The 15,157-nt window shown below is 39.9% G+C and overlaps 1 protein-coding gene and 1 non-coding gene across 2 annotated transcripts in view; both read right to left on the bottom strand.

Annotated features, from left to right (window-relative positions):
* Positions 1–4,154: 4,154 nt before the first annotated feature.
* LOC126070779 (U6 spliceosomal RNA) lies at positions 4,155–4,262 on the bottom strand. Its single transcript, XR_007516299.1, has one exon. It is a non-coding gene; the product is annotated as a U6 spliceosomal RNA (small nuclear RNA).
* A 1,427-nt stretch (positions 4,263–5,689) lies between these two features.
* FAM81B (family with sequence similarity 81 member B) overlaps positions 5,690–15,157 on the bottom strand; it is a 122,147-nt gene continuing 112,679 nt past the window's right edge. Inside the window, exons 8-10 of the mRNA XM_049868031.1 lie at positions 10,243–10,378; positions 7,619–7,814; positions 5,690–5,969 (exon numbers count right to left, since the gene is read on the bottom strand). Coding sequence (XP_049723988.1) covers positions 5,836–5,969; positions 7,619–7,814; positions 10,243–10,378 — 466 coding nt within the window. The 3' untranslated portion in view covers positions 5,690–5,835. The remainder of the gene's footprint in view (positions 5,970–7,618; positions 7,815–10,242; positions 10,379–15,157) is intronic.

Raw genomic sequence — 15,157 nt, 5'->3', positions numbered from 1 at the left:
CATCAATGTCCATAATGCTTCTTCAGCCATTAGCCTCCCTCCCCAGAGACAATAGAAAGAAGTGCTTTCAACGTAGAGGAATACTGTAGTTCCCGGCTGCCGTTCTGTACCAGGAGAAATCTATATTTTGCATTTCCTTCTGCTTTGACTATTGCTAAAATTATTGAAAGCCAGAGTATTTCTTCCCATATGTAGTACAGGGGCATTTTTTAACTCAAGTGTTTCTAGATACTGAACTGAATCACATTTGGATGAAAGAGTACCACGAAACTTGTCTTTCTTTCCCCATAAAATCTGAAAGTTCTCTTTATCATTAATTACTATGATTTATCAAGTACGGTACCTACTGTGGATCAGACACTGCACTAGATAGTCTGCATATATTTAGAGAAACAGCATTCCATAATGTTTAAGAGCAAATTCTCTGAACTACCAGATTCAAATTCTGGCTCCACCTCTTATTAGCAGTGTGACCTTGGATAAGTTACTTAACCTCTCTGTGCCTCAGAAATAGACATCTGTTTTGAGGATTAAAGAAGTTAATCCGTGTAGAGTGTTTAGGGTAGTCTTAGATACCTGGCAATAGCTCAATAAATGCTACTTATTTTTCCAACAAAGTCTCTGAGTGGCAAAAATGGTTGAGTTCCACGACTAGCCAAAGGGTTGGCGGTTTGAGCACACCCAGAGGCGCTTTGAAAGACATGCCCAGCGATCTGCTTCCAAAAGGTCATAGTTACTGAAAACCTTATGGAACAATTCTGCTCTGTACGCATGGGGTCACCATGAGCCAGAATTTACTCGACAGCAACAACCATTCTTCCAACAGCCTACAAGTGAGCTATTGTTATCCGCATTTTAAGATAAGGAAACTGAGACTGAAAGAAGTTAAAGAACATATCCAAAGTCACACAGTTAGTGATTGGTGGGACTGGATTTAAATCCAGAGCCGTTAGACCTAAAGAACTACACAGGGTCCATTTTCTTATGGTGAGAGTTTAACAAAATCAGTTAAGGTTGATTTAAGAAATGCAATCAGTGACCACATTATTGATTATTGTGTTCTCCTATGACTTGTCTGTTCTTAGCTATCTAGCCTTTGCCTATGTTTGAAAACCATTGGATATATTATTATTTTCATATTGACTTCTAAGAGTTGTTTGATTACTTGGGATATTAACCTTTGTTCTAGCATGACATTCGATTTCAAAGGACACTTACTATTGCATTTTAAGCTCTTAAATGAAAATCCTTTCATTTATAGGCTTGACAGTACATGTAGATTATTAACAACAATAAATTGAGATGTTTCGTAAAGTTAAAAAATTTAGAGTGGTGGGAATTAGTCAAAAATCTTTTTGGAAGGTAACTTTGGTCTTTAGTTACCCAAGCCAAGGAAGGAGCCCAGGTCCCCTTGCCAGGCTTATAGAAAAATCTGCCATTAGGAGTTAATCCTATTTTAGCATCTAATCCATGTCATTAATGGTTTTTCATTTTTGTTTTTCTATCATGGTTTTCCCGCCCAATACCAGGATCTACTCTTAATTATTTTCGCTTTTATCTAGAAGAGTTAGACATATTTTAATATTATAGGAAATTAATAGTGTTTCTGAAGTACTTTTGAATTTAGTACCTACATAAAATTATGTTGGATGTTTTCTATGAAAGCCATTGCCTTATTCTGCATGGGTTAGCTTTTCCTTGCTCATACATTTTGATAATATTGAGCACGATGAAATTATATTTTAATACACATAAATTAGAGTTGCTATAAACATTGGGTAGCTTTGGTGGCACACTGTTTAAGAGCTCAGATGCTGACCAAAGTGTTGGCAGTTTGAATCTACCAGCTGCTACTTGGAAACTCTATGGGGCAGTTCTACTCTGTCCTAAAGTATCGCTATGCGTCAGAATTGACTCAGTGGCAACAGGTATAAACAATGGGATTGTTAGAAAACTAAAACCTCTAGGTCAGAGACTGGAAATTGACAGCCCACTGACTTTAAACGACTAGTTGCTGATGCTTGAAAACATGGAGATTTATGTTAAAAAACTCAGATTTTTTTAATCTTTAAAAAGTAGAATTTCTGGTCAATAATGGACTATATACATGTTAATGATGAACTGTAATTGCATAGTGATTGTTCTCTTTGGAAGTGAAAGTCTTCTCCTCACCACTTGTCTGTCAGTTTATCATACTGTGGTGGTTTGGATTTTGCTATGATAATGGAAACTATGCCACTGTATTTCAGATACTAGCAGGGTCACCCGTGGAGGACAGGCTTCAGCAGAACTACCAGGCTAAGACACACTAGGAAGAAGGACCTGGCAGTCTACTTCTGAAAAGAATTAGCCAGTGAAAAATTTATGAATAGCAGCAGAACATTGTCTGATATAGTGCCAAAAGATAAGCCCCTCAGGTGGGAACACACTCAAAATATTACTGGGGTAGAGCTGCCTCCTCAAAATAGAGAAGGCCTTAATGAAGTGGATGGAGTAAAGTTTTTGGGACCTTCATTTTTTGATGTGACATGGCTCAAAATGAGAAGAAACAGCTGCAAACATCCATTAATAATCAGAACATGGAACGTACAAAGTAGGAATCTAGGAAAATTGGATGTAGTCAAAAACGAAATGGAATACACAAAGATGGATATCCTAGACATTACTGAGCTGAAATGGACTGGTATTGGCCATTTTGAATTGGACAATCATATGGTCTACTATGCTGGGAATGACAAATTGAAGAGGAATGGCATAGCATTCATATCAAAAAGAACGTTTCGGGATCTATCCTGAAGTACAATGCTGTTGGTGATAGGATAATATCCATATGCCTACAAGGAAGACCAGTTAATACAACTATTATTCAAAATTATGCATCAACCACTAAGGCCAAAGATGAAAAAATTGAAGATTTTTACCAACTTCTACAGTCTGAAGTGATCAAACACACAATTAAGATGCACTGGTAATTACTAATGATTGGAATACAAAAGTTGGAAACAAAGACAAAAGATCGGTAATTGGAAAATATGGCCTTGGTGATAGAAACGACACCAGAGATCACATGATAGAATTTTGCAAGGTCAGTGCTTATTCATTCCAAATACTTTTTTTCAACAATATCAATGGTGACTATACAGAAGAACCTTACCAGGTAGAATACACAGGAATTAAATCGACTGCATCTGTGGAAAGAGAGGATGGAGAAACTCAATCTCATCAGTGAGAACAAGGCCAGGGGCCGATTGCTGAACAGACCATCAATTACTCACGGGCAAATTCAAGCTGAAGCCGAAGAAAATTAAAACAAGTTCATGAGAGCCAAACACGACCTTGAATATATCCCACCTGAATTTAGAGACCATCTCAAGAATAGATTTGATGCATTGAACACTAATGACCAAAGACCAAATGAGTCGTGGGATGACATCAAGGACATCATACATGAAGAGAACAAGAGGTTATTAAAAAGAAACAGGAAAGAAAGAAAAGACCAAAATGGATGTCAGAAGAGACCCTGAAACTTGCTCTTGAACATAGAGTAACTAAAGAAAATGGAATAAATGATGAAGCAGAAGCTAAACAGAAGATGTCAAAGGGTTGCTTGAGAAGACAAAGTATCGTAATGAAATGTGCAAAGACCTGGAGTTAGAAAACCAAAAGGGAAGAACATGCTTGGCATTTCTCAAGCCAAAAGAATTGATGAAAAAATTCAAGCCTTGAGTTGCAATATTGAAGGATTCTATGGCAAAATATTGAAAGGCACAGGAAACATCAAAAGAAGATAGAAGGTATACACAGTCACTGTACCAAAAAGAATTGGTCGATGTTCAACCATTTCGGGAAGTAGCAAATGATTAATAACTGATGTTATTGAGGGAAGAAGTCCAAGCTGCATTGAAGGCATTGGTGAAAAACAAGGCTCCAGGAACTGATAGAATACCGAATGATATGTTTCAACAAATGGATGCAATGCTGGAAGCACTTACTTGTCTATGCCAAGAAAATTGGAAGACAGCTACATGGCCAGCCGACTGGAAGAGATCCATATTTGTGCCCATTTCAAGGAAAGGTGATCCTTTATCGAACGATATCATTAATATCACATGGAGGTAATTTTTTTTTTTTTTAATTTTATTGTGCTTTAAGTGAAAGTTTACAAAAACTTCACGAATTTGCATGTCATCCTTGTGCAGGGGCCATGCTAAATCTTCTCTATATGGTTCCAATTTTAGTATATGTGCTGCCGAAGCAAGCACGCATGCAAGTAAAATTTTGCTGAAGATAATTAAAAAATGGTTGTGGCAGTACATCAACAGGGAACTGCCAGAAATTCAAGCCAGATTCAGAAGAGGACATGGAATGAGGGCTATCATTGCTTATGTCAGATGGATCTTGGCTGAGAGCAGAGAATACCAGAAAGATGTTTGCCTGTATTTTATTAACGATGCAAAGGCATTCGACTGACTGGATCATAACAACTTATGGATAACATCGTGAAGAATGGGAATTACAGAACACTTAACTGTGCTCATGAGGAACCTGCACATAGACCAAGAGACGGTTGTTCGAACAGAAAAGGGGATACTTCATGGTTTAAAGTCAGGAAAGATGTGCATCATACTTTGCACCATATTCGTCATACCTATTCAATCTTTATGTTGAGCAAATAATTCAAGAAATGGGACTATATGAAGAAAAACACAGCAGCGGGATTGGCGGAAAACTCATTAACAGCCTGTGATATGATGGTGACACAACCTTGCTTGCTCATAGTGAAGAGGACTTGAAGACTTACTGTTGAAGATCAAAGACTACAGGACTACAGTCTTCTGTACTAATTACACCTCAACATGAAGAAAAAAAAAGTCCTCACAAGGGGAACAATAAGCTACGTCGTGAAAAATGGAGACAGTATTGAAGTTGCCAAGGATGTCATTTTACTTGGATCTATGATCAATACCCACGGAAGCAGCAGTCAAGAAACCAAAAGATGCATTGCATTGGGCAAACCTGCTGCAAAAGACCTCTTTAAAGTGTTAAAAAGAAAAGATGTCACTTTGAGGACTAAGGTGCACCTGACTGAAGCCTCATATACATGTGAAAGCTGGACAGTGAATAAGGAAGACCAAAGAAGAATTGATGCCTTTGCATTATGGTGTTGGCAAAGAATATCTAATACACACCATGGACTGACAAAAGAATGAACAAATCTGACTTGTAATAAGTACCGTCAGAATGCTCCCTAGAAGCAGGGATGGTGAGACTTTGTCTCACATACTTTGGACATGTTATCAGGAAGGATTAGTCCCTGGAGAAGGACATCATGCTTGGTAAAGTAGAGGGTCAGTGAAAAAGAGGAAGACCCTCAACGAGATGGACTGACACAGTGGCTGCAACAGTGAGCTCAAACAGCAGCAATTGTGAGTATGGCACAGGATCAGGCAGTGTTTTGTTCTGTTGCGTAAAAGTCGCAGAACCGACTTGAGGGCACCTGAGAACAATAAAGTCTCCAATTTGCTGCAGTTAATACCTTTCTTTAACGTCTTACACCTGGTTTTCTTTTATGTGCATTTTTCTGATCTAGGCAAATAAGAACATAAATTGGCATGTACGTGAAGAAATTCCTTAATTTTTTCATTAATAAATGAGTGAAGACATCATAGAGCTTCTTTGCTTTCTTGGGTTTTTGATACATTTATTTCCTTAAAAAGTGGTTAGAAATACAGAGATGTTAGAAGCAGCTACCATCCAGAGATAACAACTTTCTTATCCCCAGCTTCACACCCACCCACTCCATTGGCTGGTGACAAAGAAGATGACTGGAAATGTTTATACTTCTTGGAGTTCCACTATCTTGCGCTGCAACTTCTTTATATCTTTCTGGACTTTATATTTCTGTAATTGCATCTTTGTTTTCTGTATTTGTTGAAGGGAGCTGAGAGAGTCATGAATGGATTTAAAACCTGGTATGAGAACAGGTATACTTAATGCATTGGAAGAGTTGCTAATTAGCCGTCCTGTCACAACTAATCATCGTTTAATTCAAAGCATGGTGAATTCCGTCAAGACAAGTCTAAAAATGTACAATAATCCCTTTTCTTGTATGTTATAAAGGTGCATTAGCAAAAGTACTTCATTTTGTATCTGGTTTCATTGTGAAAATTTAATTGAATTCTCCTTATCCCTCCTCCAAATATATTGCAAAATGAAATAATTCTATATTTCGAGAAAGAAATTTAAAATATTTTCTTATTTTTGTATACTTTGACAAGATATTGAGTGATCACTTTTTTAATTCTTGTTACCAAATTGAAGGTAAAGACCACGATAAGAATTTGAAACTTCTCCAAAAGTAAGATGTTTGAGGGACCTAAAGAATGGCCCCCTACCGGTCCCTTCTTCCCCCAGCACTTTGTGTCTCTCTTATGATATTTACAGTCACTCAGACCCCAGAATTACCAGACCTCGAGCTCCTTAGGCTACAGCCCATTTCTCATTCAAGGGGCCTCTCCTTGGGTCATTTCCCAACACATTCTTATTGAAAGCATGAAGGAGCAAACCATTAATTTGGAGTCCCCCTTTTCCAGAACTTCCACTTAGTAAAATGCAGAAACTTGTAGATTTTAAATTCCTCTTCAGCTCATCCCGGGGTTGTCCTCATGGAATGAGTCAAATTAAACTTCTGTTAGTTAAGCTAAAAGCAGGACCCTAAAAGAAGAGCCAGTTAAGATTGGAACATAATTCCTAAACATAATTCCTGGCTAGAAAAATCGTTATTTTCATTTGATGGTGATGGTTGGGAGCCATGGTGAATGTCAGGTTTCTAGGCAGTGAATTCTACTTATATGCCAGGAACATCTGGCCAATGAAACCACCTCTTCACAAGTCATCTTTATGCGGGGCTAAAACTTGGTAGAATTTACAAATAAATTTTTCTGAGATTTAGAAGACAAAATGACTTGGGGCTTTCTCTAATAAAGGAATCCTTCTAATTCCTGGTAATTCTCTCAGAATTGTGACTCCAGGCAGATGGCTGCTTCACAGCCCTAACCCAAACCCTTCCCTTTTTACAAATTAGATGAGCCTTTCAAATTAATCCTCTTTGATATTAGCTCAGCTTGACACTGCTGCCATTAGCCTCTCAAGAAGAAAAGCAGCCATTATACTGGACTTTGCTAATTCATCTCTCTCACTTTTAAAGGTCAGGTCTCTAGTCTGACATCTGTCCAGTCTCATTATCTGCAGTTCAGTGAGAGGGTCATTTGATTTAAGCTCCTATTTTCCTGATAAACCCACAAATCAGGTCTTGGTGATATTCAAGGACTTTTCCAAGTCTTAAAGTTCTGATTCTATGACCTTAGAGAGTTAAAAAAAAAACAAAAAACAAAGATTTGGCCGTCTCGTGACACTGCCAAGTGCGAAGGAAGTTAATTTATTTACTTACCTTCCAGTAGTATGCTGACATTTTGTACAATATTTCAGAAAGTTTAATCAAATACATCACGATGTCACTAATGATGAGATTGATCCCTGGCCATTAGCTGAAAGTAGAAAACTCTGGGTGGGAAAGAACTGATTTTCTTTACTTAATAAACGATAGCCCCTCGCTCACCTGTTTGATATTCAGCCTGCATTTTCTCTAATTCACCCCAGATCTGCTTTTCCAGTTGGCTCATCTTTCTGGACACTTTATTTTCTACCTGCTTTATTTTGTTGTCTTCTGATTCCTGTTTCTGTGTGTTAATGAAATTCTCTAATTTTCTTGAAAGCTGCAGCAATTTTTCTTCCATTTTATTTTCGGACTTTTCCTGTAAGAGATATCACGTGATAAAACTCTGCAGAAAAGAAAAATTATGTGGATCTGTATTTCAGCTTAAAGAAAATATTTTTAACAAATTCATTTTTGCATGTTAAACACGAAAATTCAAACCACGTTTTTTTGTATCTCAAACTGTGTTCCCAAGTGTTAGAGTTAATCCCTTTGTTTGACCATGTTCATTTATAGTTCTGGAATTCTACAGGGGCTGTAGGAATTCTTTAGGGCTGTTCCCTAAAAAAAAAGACACACATGCGGCCTTCCTGAAATGCCTTGAGGGTTTGGAATTTTAATCTTGTGTTAAAGAAGTGTAGCAAAGGAAGGGGTTTTAGATAGCACCTTAACTGTGTTCCTGGACATGTTTGTGAGTGTTAGAAGTTCTTATTCCCTTGATCTTTGTATTTCCATATGGACAGACTTTGGTAGACCAGTGATTCTCCACAACCCCACCATCCATTAGAATCACCTGGTCTCTGCCCCATCCCCAGAAATTGATTTAATTGCTCTACAGTGGAGCCCATTGAGGCATTGGTGGTTCAGTGGTAGAACTCTGCCTTCCATGCCAGAGACCCAGGTTCAATTCCCAGCCAGTGCACCTAACGTGCAGCCACTACCCATCTGTCAGTGGAGGCTTGTGTTGCTATGATGCTGAACAGCATTCAGTGGAGCTCCCAGACTAAGAAGGACTAGGAAGAAAGGCCTGGTGATATACTTCCAAAATTCAGCCAGTAAAAACCCTTTGGAACACAATGGTCCAATCTACAACCGATCATGGGGAAGGTGAGGCAGCAGGCAGCTTTGGCTTTGTTAGGCATGGGGTTGCTCTGAGTTGCGGGTGGAGCCAATTGATGGCAGCTAACACTACCACCACCACAATGGAGTCCAGATGATTCTAACGTGCAGCCAGAGTAGGAGCTGCAGCCTAGTGCAAATTAAGTTTTCTCACCACTCCCCAACAGAGAAATGTGAGCAAGAACCCCGGGGGCTACTGGCTTGTCCCCTTTGAGCCTCCTCTCTGGCCCTGTCTGCCTCTTGAGTGGGCGGTGGGTTCTGGTCTCTGCCTCGTGGTAGGGACTCTGCCTGCAGGGTGGCCCCATGGTCACCTGGTGCTGCCAGGTTCAGTGAGTCTGCCTACTCCAGGGGCGAAGAACGAGCAGGCCCACATGATCACAGATGTAACAGGACAGACCTCAATAGCCTGATCAACGACAAAGCTGGTATGTTATCTCCCTCTCTCTAACTCCTGCCTCTATGACTTGTTTACAAACTCAGGTGGAGGTTGAGGGTGTTCCTTAATGGGCTGCCTAAATCCCCTCTTCTGAGGTTCTGGAAACATTGTATTTGAATCACCAGCAGGGCTGCCCCCACTGTTCACACTGGTGGCCTGTGCCGCACCCCCTCCTCCAATGGGTCCCAGCAGCCTGGAGGGCTGTGCTGGTAGAAATGTCAGAAGGGAGCCTGGAAGCAGTCTTCTCATATATCCTGGTGGCCTCACCCCGAGCACAGGGGTTCTCTACAAGATCTGATCTACTAGCTGAGCTCCAGTTGGAAAGGATCAACAGCTTGTCTAAAGCAAAGGTTTTCAAGCTTTATTGTGCCCAAGAGTACTTGGGGAGCTTGTCTAAAATCACAGATCCCCAGGGAGACCCCACATAGTCTGATGATTCCCTAGGCCTGCGGTAGGACCAGGAATTTGTATTTTTAAAAAATCTCTTCAGAATATTCTGGTACAGGCAGAGCACATCTGAGAAATGTGGGTTCGCAGAGTCAGGAAGTAACAGAGACCAGAAGCCAAGACTTCTCTCTGGTGCTCTTTGCATTATTGCCTTACTGCTTAAAAACAAAACAAAACACAAGTCACTAAAAAGGCAGTGAAGGTTACTCTAAGTGTTGAAGTGTGAGCTTCGAGACCTTTACACATTACTACCATCCAGACAATGACACTTACAGGATGAATTGTGTCCCCCCAAAAGATATATTGAAGTCCCAACCCTTGTCCCTATGAATGTCATCATATTTGGAAAAAGGGTCATTGCGGGTGTAATTAATTCATCTGAGATGAGGTCCTTAGGGTAGGCCCTAACCTCTTTATGACTGGTATCTTTATAAAAAAGAGAAGAGGCACAGAGGGAAGACCATCCTGTGAAGAGGAGGCAGAGATTGGAATGATGCTGCCATGAGCCAGGAACACCTGGAGCTACCAGAAACTGAGAGAGACAAGGAAGTGTTTTCCTTAGATCCTTTGGAGGGAGCATGGCCCTACTGATACCCTAAATATGGACTTCTAGACTCCAGAACTGTGAGACAATAAGTTTTTATTGTTTTAAGCCACACAGGTTGTGGTACTTTGTTGCCTCAGCCCTAGAAACTATCCAGTGACCATGCAGCTGTTAACTTAGTGAAGTAACAAAACTCCTTACCAGTTTCTCCTGCAGAAGCTTCAGACACTGATTTATATGGGTGAGCTGGTCTTTTGCATATTTGATGAACTGGTTTTCAGTCCATTTTTTATTGTTTTCAACTTCTTCATAGAGATTATTTGAAAGTGAATTAAATCTAAGGAAAAAATGTTTTATTCAGTTTTAATAAGTGAACTTAATGAACAACAAAATTTAATGTGTCAAGAAAGTCAGCTGTTTTTCAGATGATTAGGCTCAGTGGACCTAGTATTTATGGGGTTCTGTTGGAGGTGGGTGGAGCCCCTGGTGACACAGTGGTTAAGCACTCAGCTGCTAAATGAAAGGTGGGCAGTTTGAACCCATCAGCTGTTCCACGGGAGAAGGATGTGGCAGTCCGCTTCCATAAAGATTTACAGCCTTGGAAACCCTATGGGGCAGTTGTGACTTGTAGGGTTGCTGTGAGTTGGAATTGACGCTGTGGCAATGAGTGGGAGGGTGGGGAAGCAAGGGAAGTGCCCTTTGGTCCCTGTTTTGAGCTTGTGCTCAGTCTAGTGGCTGACAGTACCTGTCTACATGTACACCCTATACACACAGTGACAAGGAGCACAACGACAGCCACTCTGAAATATATGTTATGCCACCCTGAATTCCTGGGTGCGCTGTTTGTGTTTGTAAGAAGTACTTCGATAAGTCCTATGGGGTGGGGACTATTACTCTAGGCCAGGAGTTGGCAAACTTTTTCTGAAAAGAGCAGATAATACATATTTTAAGCTTCGTGGGCTATGCAGCCTCCATTTCAACCTCTCAACTCTGCCGTTGCTGTAGGAAAGCAGCCATAGCACCATAAACATATGAGCAAAACTTTATTTATGGGCACTGAAATCTGAATTTCATGTAATTTTCACGTCGTGAAATATTCTTCCTTTTTTTTAATTATTAAAAAATGTAAAATCCGTTCTTAGCTGTGGGTTGTAAAGAAACAAGCTGCTGGCTGATCTGGCTCAAGGACGGTAGTTTGCCAGCCCCTGCTGTACAAGGGCCACTATGAGGCTGAGGGAGGCGCTGGGGCGTTGAAGATCAACACTGTCTACTAAGAGAGGAGATAAGTCAGAGGGGAGCAGGGAGAGAGGAGAGAGCTCTAAGAGGATTTCGAGAAAGCAGAGTGTCCAAGGGGGTCTTTAGGTTGTCTCCTCTGCCTCAGGTGAAATCTTCAGGAAAGTCTCCACTGCCACCAACGAATCTGTGTGAGTGGATTCTTTGGGGCGGGCGGGGTGGGGTGGGGGGGCGAGGGGAGACTTAAAGAAGTGCCAAGTTATTCCAGTGGGGCAAAATCTGAGACAAGGTAGAGATTCACGAGGGGACTACTGGTATCAGGGTTATACGCTGTAACCAGCTGACCAGTCACTGCCGAGTCAGTTCTGCCTCATGGTGATTACATACGTGTCAGAGTAGAGCCGTGCTCCACGGGGTTTCCAAAGGCTAGTTTTTCAGAAGTGGATCTCCAGGACTTTCTTCTGAGGTTCCTCTGAGTAAATTTCCAAATTTTGGGCTAATAGCCTAGAGCTTAACCATTTGCATCACCTAGGGGCCATAGGAGTGTTAGGTAACAGAGGATAAAGGATGTTAAAAAGTGGGTGCAGATGTGATTGAAAGGGTTGGAATCATATACCATCAATTTGAAAAATCTGTGGGATGGGTGATGGTTAGAGGAGAGAGGTGAATCTTGATGGGAAGTTGTCATGGATTGAATTGTGTCCCCCCCAAAATATCTGTCAATTTGGCTAGGTCACGATTCCCAGCAATGTATAATTGTCCACCATTCTGTCATCTGATGTGATTTCCCTATGTGTGGTAAATTCTATTTCTATGATGTTGATGAGATGGGACTAACGGCAGTTATGTTGACAAGATCTATAGGATTAGATTGTGTTTTAAGCTAATCTCTTTTGAGAGAAGTGAGCAGAGAGATAGGGGGACCTCATACCACCAAGAAATCAGCACCAGGAGCAGAGCGCATTCTTTGGACCCAGGGTTCCTGCACAGAGAAGCTCCTAGTCCAGGGAAAGATTGATGACAAGGACCTTCCTCCAGAGCTGACAGAGAGAGAAAGCATTCCCCTAGAGCTGATGCCCTGAATTTGGACTTCTAGCCTACTAGACTGTGAGAATAAATTTCTCTTTGTTAAAACCATCCACTTGTGGTATTTCTGTTATAGCAGCGCTAAATGACTAAGACACGAATTCACATCTGAAATAATCAGAGATGTGAAACTGAGAAGAGTGGTTTTTGTGTATGTTTTCTGGGTATGACTTTCTCATGGGAAGATGTCAGTTTCAAATTCCTTTTAGAACTGAGAAAACTATTAGACTGGCAGGAACAAAACCTATTGTTTATCACTGAAAATATTTAGGCTATTTTACAATGTGTAGGTGGCTTGAAGTAATATTTGCTTTAATGCTTTCAGGTAAAATGATACCAGAGAATTTAGTTTGTGATATTTATCACTGGGAATTGCTTAAAACATGCTGAAACTATGCTGCATGCACATGCCTCCCTCACTCACCTGAGTTTTTGGACTAATAATGAGAAAAGGCAAGCTCTGTGAGGTCATCTCCATTTTTATTTAGAGCAATAGTTCTCAACCTGAGTGATTTCCCCCGCCCAGGAGACATTTGGCAATGTCTGGAGACATTTTTGATTGTCAAAAATGGGAGATGCTACTGGCACAGGACAGCCCCCCACATCAAAGAATTAGGAAGCCCTAAACAGGGCCAAGGTTAAAGGACCATGATTTAGATGATGAAACCAAGGAATGGGAAAAGCAAGATCATTTTACAAGAGTTTTATTAGCATAGTATAATAGCTAAATCCTGATCTTCATCTCTCTAAATTCTCCCATTTCTCTTGATATAGAAAGGGACATTTTTCAGAGAGAAAGGATGCCGTTGATTCAGATGAGCACCTCAACTTTGAAGAAGAAATTGTTTGCTCTTCCTAAGGAGCCCTGGTAGCGCAGTGGTTAAGACCTAGGCTGCTAACCAAAAGGTTGCCAGATGAATTCACCAGCTGCTCCTTGGAAACCCTATGGGGCCGTTCTACTCTGTCCTAAGGGTCACTATGAGTCAGAACCAAGTCAGTGACAACTGGTTTTGTTTGGTTGGTTCTTAATCAATCATAATTCCAAGTTACCTGAGTTACTTGCCAACAGCTTTTGGATCTCAGACAAAGAAGCCCACCAACTGATAGGTGGACTACCTCATATTAGTCGTATTTCCTCTTTTTAGAACAGTCTTCCCCAGAATATTCAATGGCCTCTGCCCTCATTTTATTCAAATTTATGTTCAAGTGTCACCTTGTCAAAGAAGCATTTTTTTTATCACCCTAAAAAAAAATAAAAAAGGATTCCTCCTCCCCACCCGGCATCCCTGTTCCCTTACCCTACTTAATTTTTTCCAAAATGTGCATCACCATCTGATTCATTATATACTAATCCATGTGCAGTCTCCTTCACTAGGACCTAAGCTTCATGAATGGAAGGATTTTCATTGTTCACGGCTGTGAACAATGCCTGGAATACATTAGGTACTCAATAAATAGTTGTTCACTAAATGAACAGATGGGTCATACTTTCTCATAAAATCCTTTTATTAGGGCTGCTGACAAAAAGCAAATCATAGACTTGTCACAGTACTTAAAGTCCATCTTATCTGCTCCAATTTTCACCTTTCTTTCTCTGTCTCTAGTATAAGTGTTAATTAACAGTGATGGTTAAAGGGCGCAGTAAATCCCCAGATAATTAAGAGGTAGCTTCACGACTGATTGGGAATCGAGCCTTCAGTGTTCACTTTTACTGTGTAAATCAATGAGAGCACTTGCTCTCATCACTGATACAATATTAATATCCCTCTGAAAACCAAGGAAACATTAAATGTGCCCAAGTAATAATAGCTCTGGGACAGCATATCAGTAGTTGAAATTCTGAAATTAAATAAAGCCATAAAGAATGAATTACTGCTTATGGTATTTTTATTATAAGGTTTTGCCTGCATGTTGGAGATAACAATCAGAAGTCAGACTCTGTAGTGTTTTATTAAAATAAGAAAGCATTATAAAAATACATTCTCCTAGAAAGAAAAAAAGGACAAGATGAAATAAGAACTTATATAGATTTCTCTTTAGACTTTTTCCTAACATAATGGATATGATTTACCTTGTAAAATTTTTTTGTTAATTATTGAATTTACTGTTACGATCTCAACAAGATGAATTTATGTTAGATGACATCACATTTTAGTTCCCAAATCTTCTATTCCAATTTTCTATTCCAGTGTTTCTATCAGATGTGGATGGATAGATAGATGAATAGATGGATAGATAGATTTTTAAAGTATGACCAGAGTTCTTACTAAGAATATTTTTTTATTTTTATACTGGTGGAATCAGGTAAAATGCATACCAAGGACAATGTAAGGGAGAAATCCACAAAAGGGTTAGGGAAAATTTAACAGGAATTATAGAGCCGAGGGGAGGGAGCCGTGGTAAGGGTGAGTGGCGAGGACAGAGCGCTGGGCTTAGAACAAACCTACTGGTAACTGCCATGGTTATGGTTGACATACATAGTCAAGGACATAGTTTCATCATAGGTGATTCTATCACTTTACTCATATCCCAAACTCAGTGTCTTGCATTAGGAGCAATCTGTTGAATGAACTTATCTAAAAGACATGGAAATTCCTGGAAACTGTTAACATTAACAGGTTCCCATGAATTTAGATAGTGGCGTTGACTATGATTGGATATCAACAGAATTAGTGGCAGTTGATGGGCTAATAAACACAGAAGATATTTTTTGTAATCATATTTGGAAAAGTCTTCATGATAGACCACGAGTTATTTATTTCATTGGAGATTGAATCTAATATTTTGTTTCATGCCA

Source organism: Elephas maximus, chromosome 2 (assembly GCF_024166365.1).
Source record: "Elephas maximus indicus isolate mEleMax1 chromosome 2, mEleMax1 primary haplotype, whole genome shotgun sequence".
NCBI classification, from domain to species: domain Eukaryota; kingdom Metazoa; phylum Chordata; class Mammalia; order Proboscidea; family Elephantidae; genus Elephas; species Elephas maximus.
The sequence above is the reverse complement of the archived record's forward strand: the minus strand, read 5'-3'. Positions and strand labels throughout refer to the sequence as shown.